The 18,207-nt window shown below is 39.3% G+C and overlaps 1 protein-coding gene and 1 pseudogene across 1 annotated transcript; one reads left to right on the top strand and one right to left on the bottom strand.

The window, feature by feature from the left end:
- The first annotated feature begins 143 nt into the window (after positions 1 to 143).
- Positions 144 to 7,913, top strand: LOC121742604 (annotated as a pseudogene).
- A 187-nt stretch (positions 7,914 to 8,100) lies between these two features.
- LOC121742603 (probable leucine-rich repeat receptor-like protein kinase At5g63930) lies at positions 8,101 to 11,894 on the bottom strand. The gene is made up of 2 exons (XM_042135796.1): positions 8,715 to 11,894; positions 8,101 to 8,578 (listed from the first exon to the last, which is right to left on the bottom strand). The coding sequence occupies exons 1-2, from the start codon at positions 11,737 to 11,739 to the stop codon at positions 8,250 to 8,252; spliced, it is 3,354 nt and encodes a 1,117-aa protein (XP_041991730.1). The 5' UTR covers positions 11,740 to 11,894; the 3' UTR covers positions 8,101 to 8,249.
- Between the last annotated feature and the right edge of the window lie 6,313 nt (positions 11,895 to 18,207).

The raw sequence follows: 18,207 nt of genomic DNA, 5'->3' as shown, positions 1-18,207 counted from the left end.
AAAGTACCAAAAAAAGAAAGTTATGGGGAGTCAAGCCTAGTTTCTTTATTTAATGAGGGATTAAAAAATATCAGCAAAAATAAGGGACCAAAAAGAAATTTCAAACAGAAAGAGAGGCGAAGAAGAAACCTTTTTCTCCATTTTCAGCCTAATCCGAAAATCTTTTCCCTCCATTTATCCAAAAGCATTCATTGCCATCTTCACACGCGCCATGCCTCCACTCCCCTTTCTTCACAACTTCTACCGCTCTCCTTTTCGCGCAACAGCTCTCGGAGTCTCCACCAACGCCGCCGCCGGCACCATCTCCACCACCACGGCGACTGCTAAATTCGTTCAATTTCAGCTCCGCATAGCTACTCTTAATTTCCGCGCCAAGGCTTTGATAGCAGCGGCTGCTTCCGGAGACAGTAGTGTGAACGGCGATGATCATCCGTCTATTGTTCTGGACAGCCTCAGAGTTCTGCAGTGGGATCAGCTCTGCGATTGCGTGGCTTCATTCGCCGGCACGACGCTTGGCAAACAAGCCACCAAGGTGAGTGAGTATGCACATCAATATTATCCAGTTGTATTTGTTTGTTTTCTATTCATAATTGAATGTAGAATGATCGTATTTATATCAATAATTTTTATTACTGTCGAGTAGTTTAATTTAGCATCAGAGTCAGGTTAATCAAATTCCTTTCTGATCCGTGATTGAGTTAAAGGAAGTTTAACATAGTATTGTGATACATCGTGTTATTTAAGTGCATGATTCATTTGAACCTAATTGGTAGCCTCTGTAGTCAGGGGTGCAAAAAGGATCTTAAGAATGAGACTTATGTATTTAGAAACAGGTTTGGAAGGGGAAGTTACAATATCAATATGTTAATGTTACATGGGAAAATGATGTAATATTACTTGTTGCACGGCTACGAAAAATTCAAACAAGCAAAGATAGCTTGATGATAGCTTGAGTATTTAGTTAATTTTTTTTGTTTGTTCAGTACATTTGTTAATTTTTGCATGTGCAGGACCAGTTATGGAATTTGAATAAAACTTATCAACGTAGCATAAGGCTCCTAGAAGAGACCAAAGCAGCTGTGGAGATGCACAAATATGGAGCCATGACAGATTTTACTGGCATTGATGTTGCCTTGGTATGGTAATTCTGTACTTTATGATGCATCAGTTAAAATAATTTGTTGTGTGTGAAATATGCTATATCGGGCACTACAGAAATACGAGTGTAATAGATTATAAATGATTGATAGTCCTATTTAATTCCATGACTATTCTTTCTTTTATTCAGAAGAAAGATGGAATGAAATCCTTTTTCATTCACCTTTCTTCGTAAATGGAATAACATAGTACAAAACATGTTAATTGATCCTCTTTTATTTGAAGGTTGAAACTGGCATAAAATGTGCTCGTAGAGGTTTTCCTGTGAGTGGGAGTGAAGCAATGGCTCTTGTAGTTCTTCTACGACTTGCAGAAACACTACAATTCAATGTCAAAGCTGCAATAAAGGAAGATTCAGATTGGTTTATGAGGTTTATGCCTCTATCAGAATTGGTACCATAATTGTTGGAGTGACAGAATTGCATTTTCAATTGTTTGTCTAATGTATGGAATTATGCCTTATTGAGCAGTTATGTTGCAGATTACAGAACTTGTTATAAGTCAGTCGTTGATTAAGTTTATAGAGCAACTTGTAGATGAAGATGGCTCAGTAAAAGATTCTGCGGTTGGTCAATATTGCATTTACATTCACCAATTTGGCATCTAGTTCACCTTCTGGTTGATCATGAAGTTTTCCCATTTCAGAGTTCAAACTTGCGGCAATCACGTGATCGAGTACGGCTTCTTGAGAAAAAGGTAAAGTTATGTACTGCTATATCTTAAGCTGTGATAACACTAAGTTGATGGAATATGTTGATTGATATTTGGCTTGGGATATGGAGTATTGGTTCTATTGTTGTGTGTATGAAGCTAGTGAAGTCCATTTAAGGGTGACCAATTCATAATTTTTTTAATATTTCCATCATTCAGTTATACCTGTTGATGGAAAACGTGATCAGAAATGAAGCAAAAGAAACGTCTAATCTGGTAACATACTCCTTCCGGAAAATGTACTTGTGATGTACTGATGTTTTCTTCATCTTTTGCACCAACTCCGCATAGCTTCTTATAGATGTAAAATAGTGAGAGTGAAACCTTTTCATATGTAGATTCTAATATATTCGAACATTTATTGTAAATTTGTGACTGTATAGGAAATATGTAATATTGATGGCAGATGGTGCATAAGCTCAGTTGCTGCAAGGAGTTTAAATATTGAGGGATTATTGTTGGCAAGGTGCGATGACTTCTTTCAATATTTTACCTCCACAGTCTACGAGATGAACACTGGTGATTAGTTTGCTAATAGCTGGCCTTTTATCGTTATTCTTGCCTTTAAAGTTATGACATTCAGACATTGTAACACAAATTTTAAAAGATAAGAGGCATGTTTGATCCAGTTGTGCAGACATTGTAACTTTTTTGGGGAGATTTGTAGAATTTATCTTTTTGTTACATCATAATTATTGATTAACAGATTAAGGCATTACGTCGTTTGAGACAGCAGTTTAAGTGAGTTTCATGTCAAACTACCCCATTGATTTCCATTTAAGCATAAAACTTTCAGTTTCAGATAGTAATTTTTTTGGTTACTACAACTTTATTTATCAATTAAACATAGTTATGTATTAAAAGAGTCACAAAATTTTCGAAGATGTAGTACACTACAATCCGCTATGTTTTTCCACTACGAACTCACGTGAGAGAAATAATACATAACTACAGTGGTGCAGGCGCAGGAAACCTCATTGAGCCTCTCTCTGCTGTTCCACTTAATGATGAGCTGCAGCAAGCAAGAGATTCTGTTGCAAAGGCAGAGCAGGAGGTTCTTCTAAAGATAACAAAGAAGGTTCTGACAAATTTCTTGAGCTACTGCACTTTTCTTGTATATATGTACTTCAAACCTAATCTTATTTTCTATTTCTTGTACAGATGCAAATAGATTTGAATGACATTGAAAATATATTCAACAGCATTATTAAGATAGACACGGTATGTCAAGGAACCTTGTCGTGATTACTATTGAGTACTATTGATTACTATTGACACGGTATGACACGGTATGTCAAGAAAATATATTTCTTGTAAGTTGCATTGTCGTGAGTACTATTGATTATTTATGGCCCTCTCTCTTGTCGAAACTACTTTTATTCTTCTTACTAGCCCATAAGAAATGCTGTTTTCCGACAATGATTATTGCCTGCATAAATTACTTATTACAGTTAGCAATATTTAAATAGTGAAATTAGTTCTATCAGCTGACCGAACTGATTTTCTACACAGTGTTTTGCAAGGAATATTGCCATTTAATTGTTGATGACTGGAAAAGCATAACTTATATGTGCCATAGAGATCCACAAATGGGGATAGTTTCTTTATTAGCATAATGCTACATTTGTCCATTGTGTGTGTGCGTGTATAATATCTGTGCATACATGCTCGAAATATTGTATTTATATATTTATAATGTGATACAGATTAATGCTAGAGCAAAGTACAGTCTTTCCTTTGAGGGTGCATGTCCTGATTTATATCTGGCAAAAGATGAAGATAGAGCTATTCATGCTGAAACCCCAGCAGAGGAGGAAATTTTATCGGAACAAACTAGGAGGACGTGGATTTTGTATCTGCCTAAAGCTCACCATCCGTTATTGCTTCAGAAGCATCGTCACAGTTTACAGATGGCCATGAAAGATCTCAGTAATGCAAATGCTGTACGTTATGCTTCATTTATATTCATGTCTCTTCATACAATCGTACTTCAGATATATATGTATAGGACTTGAAGAGAACAATCCTTAAAAACATTATCTGGTTTGATTTTACATATAATTTTTACAAGATTCACTACCACACATAGCTTCTTTCTGTTCCTTTGTTTTTCTAAGTTTTGGATCGGGATGTAGGGGCAAGTGAAGGAAGAATGACCCATATAGTGACATTGTCTTGTTGGGTAAATATAGAGCTCCTTCGGTGGTAATGAGCCTAAAGAGAATGTTTTAAGTGACAGAGCCTGAATTTATTAACTGTATGACATGGCATGTGCTTTTATCATGTGACTTTGTGGCTGATAAGACAGTTACATGTGTCGAACTTGCTGCAGAGGACCTAGCTTCAGGAGCTACTATTTGCATGACAAATACTGCGAGAAATCATCTTGATGGCCCGTTTGCTAGTTACATCTTCACTTGGTGCTATATTTTTCTCCTTGTTAGTAATCGTTAGGGTACAGTAGATAGTGGCATACTCAATACAATCTTTGTATTACGGTTTATGGTATGATTTGAGATCTATAAGTTCTGTAATAGTCATATGCTTTTTCCAGGAGATCAGGAGAAGGAAACAGCTTGGATGATCTGCAAAGTTTAAAGAAGATTTGAATGTATCGGCTTTGGGAATGCAGGTAAAAACCTTCACAGAAAAATACCCTGCTGTTTCAAGCATAGCTAGCAGGAGTATAGCTTTTGTGATTTCTAAATTGTTATTTCAGGTTGCTAAGTTGAAGCAAGTTTGTCCAGTCCCTTTCGATATATTGATATCCCAGAAAACTAGAGTTCTGATAATAACTGGCCCCAACACCGGAGGCAAAACCATTTGCCTGAAAACAGTTGGATTGGCTGCTATGATGGCAAAATCAGGTATGTCAAATTTTTATGTTCTTTTACTTTTCTATATATTGATCTCATCCAAGGATTATCATATAACAAAGCAAACATATAGCTGATGATTTGTTTTACTTATTGTGTTTTATTTCCTAATATGTTCTGATGCTATCAAGGTCAATGACATTATTGCAGGTCTATATGTTTTGGCTTCAGAAGGGGCAAAAGTTCCCTGGTTTGACTATGTACTTGCTGATATTGGTGATGAACAGTCTCTATCTCAATCTTTATCTACCTTCTCTGGCCATCTAAAACAAATTAGTGTAAGTTGGCACCATAACTTCTTTTGTGTCTCATGTAACTGGATCCTTAGATTAGTGTTTAGTGTTTACCTTTCATTTGTAACTGATGGTGATTATGAGGTGGTCCCTGTGAGACCTTTCCCCCTTCAATTGCGGATTGCCCTGGTAATGATGTAGCAACGTGAACTTCAACTGTTCAATAACACTCAAACTGGATCAGTACTTTGTTATGAGATGTACTGTACTCTGTTTATTATATTCGTGCTCATAAAACTTGATGAATTCTAACTGCTTTCCTGATTTGTTCCCTTGTTGAAACTCATTGTTTAACTCCTACTTTGAACCTTACAGGAAATCAAGGGTCTGTCTACCAGTCTGTCATTGGTGCTCTTGGATGAAGTATGGAATTTAAATTATACACTCTTCAGTTCATGTGTTGAAAAGCAGTTGACATATTTTTTATTAGAAAATATCAAATAAAAACAGTGAACCATGATGGACTTTTTTTTTAAAAAAGCATGCTGATAGTATACCAATTAATTTGTATTTTCTATCAACATTTTTTAGGTAGGTGCAGGGACAAATCCTCTCGAGGGAGCTGCCCTGGGGATGTCACTGCTGGAATCTTTTGCTGATTCTGGGGCCTTGTTGACAGTTGCATCTACACATCATGGAGAACTCAAAAGTCTTAAATACAGGTAACTTATGTCAAAATGAAAATGACACATGACTGTAGCCAATTAACATTTGTTTTTTCACCTATGACAGCAATAATGCCTTTGAAAATGCCTGCATGGAGTTTGATGAAGTGGAGTTGAAACCCACATACAGGATCCTCTGGGGAGTTCCAGGTTTGAAATATGTACTGTTTGTTGGCCTAGTGAGATGCTATGCTGAAATTTGAACTCTGGCACACAATATGATATTCATCTTGCTCCTATGGCCACTTATTTCTTCCCTCTCCTATTTTGTTTTGGTTGTATTAGCAATAAACATCCAGTATCAACCGCAAATTCTTGTTCCTGCTTTCTACATTTACGTTCCGAAGCTCTTTGATACACTTAATTTGCATCAATTTTAGGACGGTCAAATGCTATCAATATTTCTGAGAGGCTCGGACTGCCTGTTGAAATTTTGAGTAATGCGCGCAAACTATATGGAGCAGCTAGTGCAGAAATAAATGAGGTATTTGGATTTGGTTTAATGAACACTTCATGATTGGTTGCCTATAGAGAGGGTCACTGAATCTCCCAACAAATATACGAGTTTCAGTCTTCAATAGATCACGAATTCTCATATCAATCTATGACATTTCAACTTCAGAGATTTCAATGATTTGTTGAGAAGGAGTTGTTTCTTGAATTCTTTACAGCTATGCAACTCTATGTCCTTTCCTGGTCACTGTTATATCCTTTCCCGAAATAAACTAGTTAATTTCCCAGGAAGGTGATATCCTGACTGTGTCAACTTTGCCAAGATTGACTTTATTACAACTCTGATAAATAAATAGATAATAGTTTGAATGTCCACAGATCTAGATTTTGTTGTGCTTCAAGCAAATAAATTGTGATTCATATATACTAGTTTGTCAAACACATTCAAACTGGCAAATTCATTTCCAATTTTAGTGCAGGTAATAATGGATATGGAAAGATTCAAGCAGGATTATCATGAAAAAGTTCATGAATCACAGCACTATCTGAGGTGAGAAGCTTTTTACTATTACAAAATATTTTTGTGGTTTAGGTTAGTGTGGCAATTTGACATATTACTGGCAAATTCAGCACTGAATATAGTGTTAAGGCCTAAGGGAAAATGTGCTGGGATTAATTTCACTTACTGTCTAATAATCTTAATGGTAACTAGTAGATGCTAGGAATACATCCTTCCAAACTCACCTTGCGTACAAAGCAAGTTTGCTAGAACTACGATTGAGCTGGGCATTTTTGTTGAACTGGTGGTTGGTGCAGAAATGATTCCTTGTTTTGGGTTCAGGATCTCAAAGAAACTTCACCAGAGTCTACTGTTGACTAGAAACAGAGTCACAGAACATGGGATGATGGAAAAACAAAGAATGGTGCAAGAAATATCCAAGATGGCTGCTTCAGCACGTTCCACCATGCACAAGAATCTGCGAGAATCTCGATCACGTCCTACTCCACTGCTCAAACAAACAAAAACAGAGATGGATAAGCATGCTTCAAATATTGTTAATCAACATGCTGCCGGTACAGGTGAAAATAGAACTTGTGTGGCTACTGAGTCTTCCGAGCCTGTGGATAATACCAAGCAGTCAATTACAGGTAATCGAATTCAAAACATAGGTCCAACCTTTTTATGACATCACCACTCTGAGCCAAAGTCAGGTGCCTTGCTTGTTTAATTAGGCCTTACAATTTGGTTAATATTGGGAACAAACTCGCTAATTGAACCAGAGGAATGCCCTAGACATCCCCATCTTAAGTAACTAGTTCTTACAGTGTTCCATTTTCTTTTTGTGTTTGTTTCACATTGCAGAGAAGAAACTTAAACTTCCAAAGGCTGGTGACATGGTGAATGTTCCTTCGCTCAGCAAAAAAGCTGCAGTGTTGGAAGTGGATCTATCTAAAGAAGAAGTACTAGTTCAAGCTGGTTTCTTGAAGGTTAAACTGAAGCTCGCTGATATCGTGCCCTGCTAGCCTTCGTTTCCTTTCTCCTCCAGAAGATAGACATACTCAATGAACTACTACTGTTAGATTTCTTTTCTTTTTCTGTTTACTTATCGTAGCAACGTTTAATCTGCTGGATATATGATACTTTCTAGTGTATAAATGTTAGTATCTGTCCAATTGGTAAATTGTTGTATATACATTGCATGTGCATTAATGGCTAGCACATTTTTTGGCATAATAAAGTGCACATGTTTTGGCTATACCTTTATCATATTTTTGGTGCAGCACAAGAGCTTAAGCAAGTACTACTAAACAGTAATAGCATGTTTGGTACATTTTTGTTCATAGAATTCCATCCCTAGATGAGTTATCCGCCCTACCAAACATGCGCTAAGTATATTTTAGGAAGTGATCCTCTTTCTAGCTAACAATCGAAGTACATTCATATAAAACTGGTAATGGTATCTTGTGGCTTAATTTTATTTATCATCTAGAACTTTACAGGTTATCAGATAAAAATACCAACTGTCATTGCGACAGAATTCCTTGGCAAATGTTTACATGGAGATCTAATCTAGGGAATTCTCACATTCACCTCAATTTTTTTTTTGAAATTTAAGCAGAGAACTCACTACATCTCTCATTGAGGGCCTGATATCTGGAACCATTTCAATGCATTTTAAAGCAAGATCCACCATCTCCATTACTTCTTGCTGGTCCTCTCTCTCCCAGTGCATGATTTCTTCATCTAAGAAACCGACGTGATGGCTGTAACCATGTAGTGTCGTCCTTACCCAGGAGACAATATCTAAGCCCTCATCAAAGCTGGGATCCACAGGTAATTTTCTGTAAAGAAGCTCCAGCAGAATTACCCCATAGCTGTATACATCACATTTATCCGTCAACTTTGATGAGTATGCATTCTCTGAAACGAAAACAGTAAGGCTTTATGAGGTTAGATTCTTGACAAAAAGTCTTGATTTCTGAACATGTTGTAACTGTTGAAATCCACAAGATTGTAGCATAGGATATCTGAAAGGGAAAGATTAGCTGATGCTTACCTGGTGCTATATAGCCAAGTGTTCCAACAATTGTAGAATCTGTTTCGTCTTCATCAACATCTGAATCCAGTTTCGCTGTCCCAAAATCTCCAATCTTCGGTTCAAATTCAGAGTCCAGCAGTACATTGTCTGATTTGATATCTCTGTGAATGATCGGAGGCACACAATCATGGTGAAGATACGACAAACCTTGAGCTATTCCAAGAGCAATACGGCATCGTTGCCCCCAGGTCAAAGCTACGCGAGGCAACCTCTTGTGCAGCAGATGATAAAGAGTACCTTCAGGCATGTATTCTGTAACTATGTATCCATATCCACTCCTGATGCTGTATCCTCCCATTCTAAGTATATTTCTATGCCTGACTAGGTTCAAAATTCTCATCTCCGTGTTGGATTTTGCCTCAGTTAGATCCACCTTCTTAATTGCCCAGTGCTTTTTTGATTTCATCGATTGTGCTCTATAAACAGTTCCATGCTTGCCTCTTCCAATCACATATTTATCACTCCAACCTTCGGTTCCACGAAGAATGTCAACAAATTTCAGATCATCTGGTAAGTCTTCGTAGCTTGATTGATCGTGCAACAGCGACTGTTCAGGAGTTGATGGGGTATGGTTCCAAAAACGAGTTACTAACACGTATATGGCAGCAAGAAGGCATGCTGTCAAGAAAAATGATCCGGTTATTATACCAGCAAGGAGGCCTCCTCGATGTGCTTTCTTGTGACTTCTGCAGTTGCTGCCATTTATGGATGCTAGGCAGAGTCTAGGATTTCCGTCAGATGTTCCGGGTTGCTCCAATGGCTTTGCCCAAGCAGCAGGAATTTGGCCTGTGAGTTGATTATATGATATGTTCAGAAATCGAAGTGATTCCATATTTTTTGCCTCTGATGGTATCTCGCCTGAGAAATCATTGCTTGAGATATCAAGAATCTCCAACTTTTTGAGATTGCCAATGCATCTGGGCATTTCTCCAGAAAACTTGTTACTACTGAGGTTCAAACTATTAAGATCTTTATTCAGACTGCAAGGAAAGTGACCCTCAAGCAAATTGTCCCCAAGCTGCAGCACTTGAAGTTTTTGGCTACTCACAGAAGCATTGGGGATCATGCCTGTCAATTTGTTGTCTTGAAACTGAATGATTGACAGTGATGATGAAGAAAGGATCTCAGACGGGACGCCTCCCTCAAGTTCATTCTTGCTGAGGTCTAGTTTGTCTATTTTTGGACAACGACTCAGCTCGGGTGGAATTTCCCCTGTCAATCTGTTTGAAGAAATATTCATTTCTACCAGATTTTGAAGTCCCCCAAATTCCTTAGGTATTGAGCCTGAAAACTTATTGTCTGAAAGATCAACAGTTGAGAGATTGCTCCAGGAACCAAAGACTGTTGGGATAGGTCCTTCAAACATGTTTCCTCGAATATTAAAATATTCAATGCTGGATGAATTTTCCAGCTCATTCGGTATGCTTCCTTGCAAGCTATTGTTGTCAAGAGACAATCTAATTAGAGACTTACATTTGATGATTTCTGTGGGGAAACTGCCTACAAATTTGTTGTCGCCAAGGGTGAAACGTCGAAGACGGTTGCCAGAACATGCAGCGAGTGGAAGTTCTCCCGTGAACTGATTTCCTGTAAGATCCAAGATATCCAAACCAGGGACGAGATTCTTGCCCAGATCTGATGGAATCACCCCATCTAAGTTATTTACAGCCAAATTAAGAGTTGTAAGGTTGGTCAACTTGGTAATACCAGGTGGTACTCTGCCTGTCATGCTATTATTGTAAACGCTGAACACTTGAAGAGAGATCAAACTTCCTATACAATCCGGTATAGGACCCTCAATATGATTGTGACTCAGCATGAGAAACTCCAAACTCCGGAGACCACATAACTCGGGAGGAAGAATTCCACTGATGTTGTTTTCGCGCAAAACAACATCTGTTAGAGAAGTGCAGTTTCCAATTCCCTGAGGTATAGGACCACTGAGCCTATTTTTATAGAGATTCATGATCCGCAAATTCCTGAGATAAGAAACTGAAGCTGGAATAGGACCAGTCAAGACGTTTTCTGATAAGTCGAGGCGAGTAAGCTTATCACATCGTCTGATATCTTCAGGAATGCTCCCATTGAACTTGTTTCCAAAAAGCATGAGGCTCGTTATATTCCTGAGACTCCAGACGGACATAGGAATTTGCCCTTCAAAGTTGTTTCGAGCAAGGGACAGTTCGTCAAGTTGCATCAGCCCCATGAAGATATCCTGCTCCATTACTCCTCCAAGCTTGTTAATAGATGCATCCAGGAATCGGAGATTCCGACAGTTGCTTATGGACGGTGGCAAGGAGCCATGTAATGAATTGTTTAGCAGAACCAGTTCAACAAGTGGGCATCTTGATGGAAATTCAGGTAACGTACCATTGAATGTATTCAAATCCAAATAGAGATACTTCAAATTCAGAACTGAAAACAGCTCACTAGGAACTTCACCGCTCAATGAGGTCGCGTTCAACGCAAGATATTCAAGACGTTTGCATTGGCCTATCTCGGGTGGAATCGTGCCAGATAGCTTGTTCCCGCCCAAGCCAAGCGCCAGAAGCTTGCCTGGCTTGAAAACATCAGGAGGAATTGGTCCTGACAGGTGATTGTTGTTGAGATTAACATCTATGATCTGACTGCAGTTTCCAAGCACAGTAGGAACGGTTCCATTGAAATTGTTGCTGCTGAGATCAACAAGGACCAGATCAGAAACCCCACACAACAATGAATACGAATCTTCTAGAACCCCAGTGAGCCCTAACCCCCTCAGCTCCAACTTTTCCACTCGAAAATCTTTTTCATTTGAGTAGCAAGAAACACCAGGCCAGCTGCAGTGAGCAGAAGCTGAGGTGGTCGGGTTCCATTGCAGGAGAGACTTCGAGGCCTCCGGCAGACTGTCTTGGAACCGGAGAAGCTGCAGCGCAGCTTGAGGCTGCGAAGCAGATGGGAGTGGGACAAGAAACAGAACATAACCAAGAATCACAATAAACATATCGGTAAGCTTGTTTGAATCAGTAGGTAATTTTGAATTCGAGTGTTATTGGATTTTGTGTGTGTTTGTTTTTGGCAAAAATGGTCATTGACATGGATCATGTGATGAAGAACCACTGTGCCTAAACATGTGTGATTTGTTTGTTTTTGTATATTTTATAGAAGGGAAGATGCTTTGAGTTGAAGAAATGGGTATATGTTTGTCTGAGGTGAAATGATTCTAAAGTGGTGTTGGTCCAAGAAGAGCTGCTGAGTGACAACAGCTCTCATTATTTTTTTAAGGTAACAGTTTTCCACCATACTATTTGTCTATTTTTTAAGCTGCGCATGTGCTTATCGTTTTACTATAATTTTGTGGTAACGTCCGACTTTTTTGGCATATTGTGATTTATAATGGATGGGGATGTTTCCGTTTGGTGGGGGTGGGTGATGGGGTTTAGTTTAGAATATGAAGAAAATTTCATAGACTAGTGCTCGAGATATAAAATAATATTGAGATATAATATGAAATATGTCAATACGAGGAGGGATGAAAAATCGTTCAACTATTTCAATCTCATCAAAATGGTGAGATCTATAATCGCAAGATAAGGGGGCAATATTCACTGTAGAGCCGGGCCGACGAGCCCGGGGAGTTTGGTTGTCATGCCAACTGAACATAAGATTATAAATAAAGAGGGAAGAAGTTTTGGTTGATATTGACAACTGAACGACCCCCTAGTGTATATAACATGACTCGGAATTTAGAACTATTTTAGAAATTACTCCATACGTCCCATAAAGTTTGTCCTATTTTACTATTTTCTTCCATCTCACAAAGTTTGTCCCAATTGGAATCTTTCTAAAAATAGACATTAAATACACCTTTCAGTCTCCTCAACGTGAGACCCTTATTCCACTATACACATCTATTTAATACAAAGTCAAACAATTTATTAAAATCTGTGTTGGGTCAAATTGGGACAAACTTTATGGGACGGACGGATTATATGATATTGCTATATTTTTATGAATGAAAATCGAATGAAATATTGAAAGGGGAAATTGGGCAAACCTTATATGTGGAAGGGATATTTAAATCCCGCACTCCAACTAAATGATAAGTACAAATAATGTCACTGTAATGCTATCAGATACGCGACTCAATCTTGTTATCACAACGAGATCGATTCCGGAACGAGAAGAACGAATACTTGATATGAAAATGAATGAGCAAAAAACAATTCTTGGAGAGTCAATGGAAATCTTGTGTTTTATTTGTGTGGAAGATTACAAAACTCTTGGATGAAAAAATTCTTTTTTCTTTTTCCACAGCTCGGCTCTATTTAACTAACACTTATCTAACAACTAGTTCAAACCTAACGGCTTTCATTTAAAGCTAACTAACTAGTCGCATCCGACGACGTGCATCAGTTAATAACAACTGTCAACTCCGAACTCGTTTAAGTTCGGCCAACACCGAGCACCAACACCGAGCACTGAGCACCGAGCTCAACACCGAACATTGAGCTCGGTTAATCCCTGAGCACGACTACAAACTCGACCAATCACCGAGCATGATTGCAGTTCGTCAGATCACTGAACAGCATATCGGTCCCTAATCGCCGAACAGTATATTGGTAACCGAACTGAACTGATTGTGCAGTGTTGCCCCAATCCTCATAACAAATCTCCACCTTGGGACATAACTGGACAATCCATAGATTTCATCCATCTTCCACAATCACTCCAGCTGAATCAGATTCACCAAATCCATGCAATACTTCAACTTAAGTCCGGGCAACACCTTTGTTAGCATATCAGCTGCATTGTGCTCAGTAGCTACCTTTTCAATCTTCACTGAGCCCATTTCAACTTCATCCCTCACAAAATGAAGCTTAACATCCACATGCTTGCTCCTCTCATGGAATGTCTGATGTTTTGACAAACATATGGCACTATTTGAATCACATAATACAGTCACAGCTCCTTGATCAACTCCAAAATCCGAGCAGATTCCTTTCAGCCACATGCTCTCCTTTACGGCCTCAGCCATGGAAATATATTCTGCCTCAGTTGTTGAGAGTGCCACCACAGATTGCAAACTCGACTTCCAACTTACAGCAGCTCCATACATGCAGAAAACATAGCCGGATTGGGACTTCCTTGTGTCAATGTTAGTAGCAAAATCAGAATCACAATATCCCAATAGAGGCTGTGCATCAAAATTCTTACTTCCATCAAACAGTATGCCATAATCCTGAGTACCATTCAGATACCTTAGTATCCATTTTAAAGCATGCCAATGCTCCATACCTGGATCTGCCATGTATCTGCTCACAACACTTATGGCTTGGCTGATGTCTGGCCTTGTACACACCATGGTGTACATGATGCTTCCCACTATGTTTGCATATGGGATTTTATCCATCTCTCTTCTCTGACTATCATCTTTAGGGCACTGATTTACACTGAGCTTAAACTGCTGGCTCAGGGGCACACTCACTGGTTTGCTTTTATCCATCTGAAATTTCTTGATCACATTCCTGATGTAATCTTTCTGAGTTAGCCATATCCTTTTCTTGTCTCTATCCCTTATGATCTCCATTCCAAGGATCTTCTTTGCATCTCCAAGATCCTTCATATCAAATTCAGATTTCAGATCACCTTTCACTAACTCCACCTCTTCCTTATGCTCTGCAGAGATCAGCATATCATCTACATACAATAGTAGATATGCCACAGCAACTCCACCTCTTCTCTTGATGAAGACACAATGATCATACAAAGACTTCTCAAAACCGATCTTATGCATGAACTCATTGAACCTGAGATACCACTGTCTTGAACTTTGTTTTAGACCATACAAGCTTCTTTTCAGCAAACACACCTTTCCTTCATTTCCTGGTTGGACAAAACCAGGAGGCTGCTCCATGTAAATTTTCTCTTCGAGCTCTCCATGAAGAAAGGCTGTTTTGACATCGAGTTGCTGCAATTCCCAATTTCTCTGAGCAACAATGGCAAGTAGAATCCTGATGGAGCTATGCTTTACCACAGGGGAGAATATTTCATTATAATCTACTCCCTCCTTTTGTGTAAAGCCTTTGGCCACCAACCTGGCTTTAAATCTGATTTGATTGTTGTTGAAGGCCTCAATTTCTTCTTAAAAATCCATTTACAACCAACTGTTTTCTGATCAGTTGGCCTCAACACCAAAATCCATGTGTGATTTTTGTACAAGCTATCAATCTCCTCCTGCATGGCTAATAGCCACTGATCCTTCTCCGGACTCCTTATTGCTTCCTTGTAATTTGAAGGCTCATGATAGTCCATCTCCTCAGCTATGGCCAGTGCATAGTGCATCATATCAAAATCCTGAAATCTGGAAGGGAGCTTGATCCTTCTTCTGGTTCTGTCTCTTGCAACCAGTCTCTGTGGAGTCTTGATGTTACTTTCATGTTCAGAGGATCCACCAACACTGGTTTCTTGTGAATTTCTCACAGTATCTGGTGGACTTCTTACAGCATCAGATGAGGATTCCCTCTGACCCTCCACCTCAAACTCAACAGTCTGAACTTGCTTCATGAAGAAAGGCATTTCAGATTCCCTGAAAATAACATCCCTACTGATGACAACCTTCTTACTCCCTTCCTCACAGCACCATAATCTGTAACCTTTAACTCCAACCTGATAGCCTATCATCACACATCTGAGAGCCCTTGGTTCCAGCTTTCCTTGTTTGATGTGAGCATATGCTCTACACCCAAATGGTCTTAATTTTGAATAGTCTCCATAAGATCCATACCATCTACTATCCGGAGTCTGATTTTCAATGGCAGCAGAGGGGCATTTGTTGATTAAAACAACAGCTGTGGAGGCTGCTTCTGCCCAAAATGGTTTTGACATTCCAGATGCTATCAACATGCATCTTACCCTTTCAAGAATGGTTCTATTTATTCTCTCGGCGACCCCATTTTGTTGTGGGTTGTGAGGCACCGTTCTATGCCTTTTAATTCCTTTTCTCTTGCAAAACTCATCAAACTCATGGGACAAAAATTCCAGCCCATTGTCAGTTCTTAGGCATCTCAAAGGCTTCCCCTTTTCTAGCTCAACTGCAGTACACCACTCCTGAAATTTCTTGAAGGTCTCTGACTTTTCTTTCATGATCATTATCCAAACCTTTCTTGAAAAATCATCAACAAATGATAAGAAATACCTGCCTCCTCCAATGCTATTTACTGGTGCAGGGCCCCATATGTCACTGTGAACATATTGGAGAGGTTGTGTTGAGTTATGTTTGCCCACTCCATATGGCAGCTTCTTGTTTTTGCCAAGAATGCATTCTTCACACGATCCAATGGCTCTTTGTATCTCTGAATCAGCCATCTGAATAATGCCTTGCTTTACCAGCTGCATCAGCCCAGTGTCCCCCACATGGCCCAGCCTAGCATGCCAATTGATGGTCTTTTGTGTGTTGTTAGCTGTTCCAGCAACTGCCTCAGCTTTCAGATAATAGAGCACATTGTTTCTGACAGCCTTCATGATCATTTGGCCATCCTTTTTGACAAGCATCTCTCCACCAAAGAGAGTCAATTCGTAGCCATTCTTCTCAAGAAGACCCAAGGATATAAGATTCCTTTTAATGGATGGGATGTATCTCACATCAGTGAGAGTTCTGAAAATTCCATTGTCCATCCTCAAACATATGCTCCCAACACCCCTTACATCACACACATGGTCATCTCCCAGCAACACCGAGCCTTCAGATTCCTTTAAATCTTGGAACCAGTCGAGATTGGAGGACATATGGAAACTGCAGCCTGAGTCCATGATCCATAGCCTTGATAATGGGCTATCCTCCACCACATTGAGAGCTCTTGCCTCTTCAATTTCCTCAGTGATAGCTGCTGTACCATCTCCTTTGTGATTTTCAGATTGCTTTTTCTTCCAAGCAAAACAATTTTGCTTGATGTGTCCTGGTTTCTTACACCAGAAGCAGCTTCTAGATTCCTTTTGATCTCCTTCCTTAGATGATCTTGGCTTCCACTTGTCAGATGGGGGTTTCTTGAATTTGAATTGTTTCTTTGAAGTTGCCTTCACATTGAGGCTTTCAGCAGCTTGATCGATTGGCTTGCTGACACATTTCTGCATTGCCTTCAGCTTTAATGCAGAAAATACCTCCTCCAAAGTCACTTTCGAATCCCTTCCAAGAAGTATTGAGTCTTTGAATTGCTCAAAACTCTGAGGCAGAGCATTCAATAACATCAAAGCTTTATCCTCATCTTTCATGGGATCATCCACACCCTCAAGATCATCTATATACTTTCGAAAATCTTCCAGCTGATCCGCCAGATTCTTGGAGTCAGAAAATCTAAAGTTGAACAATCTTTGCTTGAGATGCAACCTATTGGAGATTGACTTCTCCATATATATTTTCTCCAATTTCTCCCACACTCCCGCGGCATCATCCTCTTTCTGAACCTCCCTCAAGACTCTATCGCTGAGGCACAAGACAATCGAGCTATACGCCTTGTATTCCAGTTCTTGACATTTCGCCGCATCCATCCCTTGAATCTCTTTCTTGTCCGTCTTGGATTTCACATAATCCCAGACGCCTTGCTGCATCAGAACAGCTCTCATCTTCAATCTCCACAGGCCGAAATCATTTTCGCCGGTGAATTTCTCAACGTCGAACTTTGCGGTAGACATTGTTGAATTCGTCGTCCTTCTTCGATTCCCACAGACGGCGCCAATTTGTAATGCTATCAGATACGCGACTCAATCTTGTTATCACAACGAGATCGATTCCGGAACGAGAAGAACGAATACTTGATATGAAAATGAATGAGCAAAAAACAATTCTTGGAGAGTCAATGGAAATCTTGTGTTTTATTTGTGTGGAAGATTACAAAACTCTTGGATGAAAAAATTCTTTTTTCTTTTTCCACAGCTCGGCTCTATTTAACTAACACTTATCTAACAACTAGTTCAAACCTAACGGCTTTCATTTAAAGCTAACTAACTAGTCGCATCCGACGACGTGCATCAGTTAATAACAACTGTCAACTCCGAACTCGTTTAAGTTCGGCCAACACCGAGCACCAACACCGAGCACTGAGCACCGAGCTCAACACCGAACATTGAGCTCGGTTAATCCCTGAGCACGACTACAAACTCGACCAATCACCGAGCATGATTGCAGTTCGTCAGATCACTGAACAGCATATCGGTCCCTAATCGCCGAACAGTATATTGGTAACCGAACTGAACTGATTGTGCAGTTTTGCCCCAATCCTCATAACAGTCACATTCACTCTTGCTTAAATTGGGTTGACGCGTGTGGTATCACATATTGTCTAAATTCATACATAGTATATTTTTTTGGTAAATTAATCCTTTCATGAGAAACTGGAGTAAAAAGTGGTCGGTATGATTAATTAATAATGTAGGAGCTCTTAATAATCTCTCATTTGAACACAAAAGTAAAAAT

This window comes from Salvia splendens, chromosome 7, assembly GCF_004379255.2.
Source record: "Salvia splendens isolate huo1 chromosome 7, SspV2, whole genome shotgun sequence".
Classification (NCBI taxonomy): domain Eukaryota; kingdom Viridiplantae; phylum Streptophyta; class Magnoliopsida; order Lamiales; family Lamiaceae; genus Salvia; species Salvia splendens.
The sequence above is the reverse complement of the archived record's forward strand: the minus strand, read 5'-3'. Positions and strand labels throughout refer to the sequence as shown.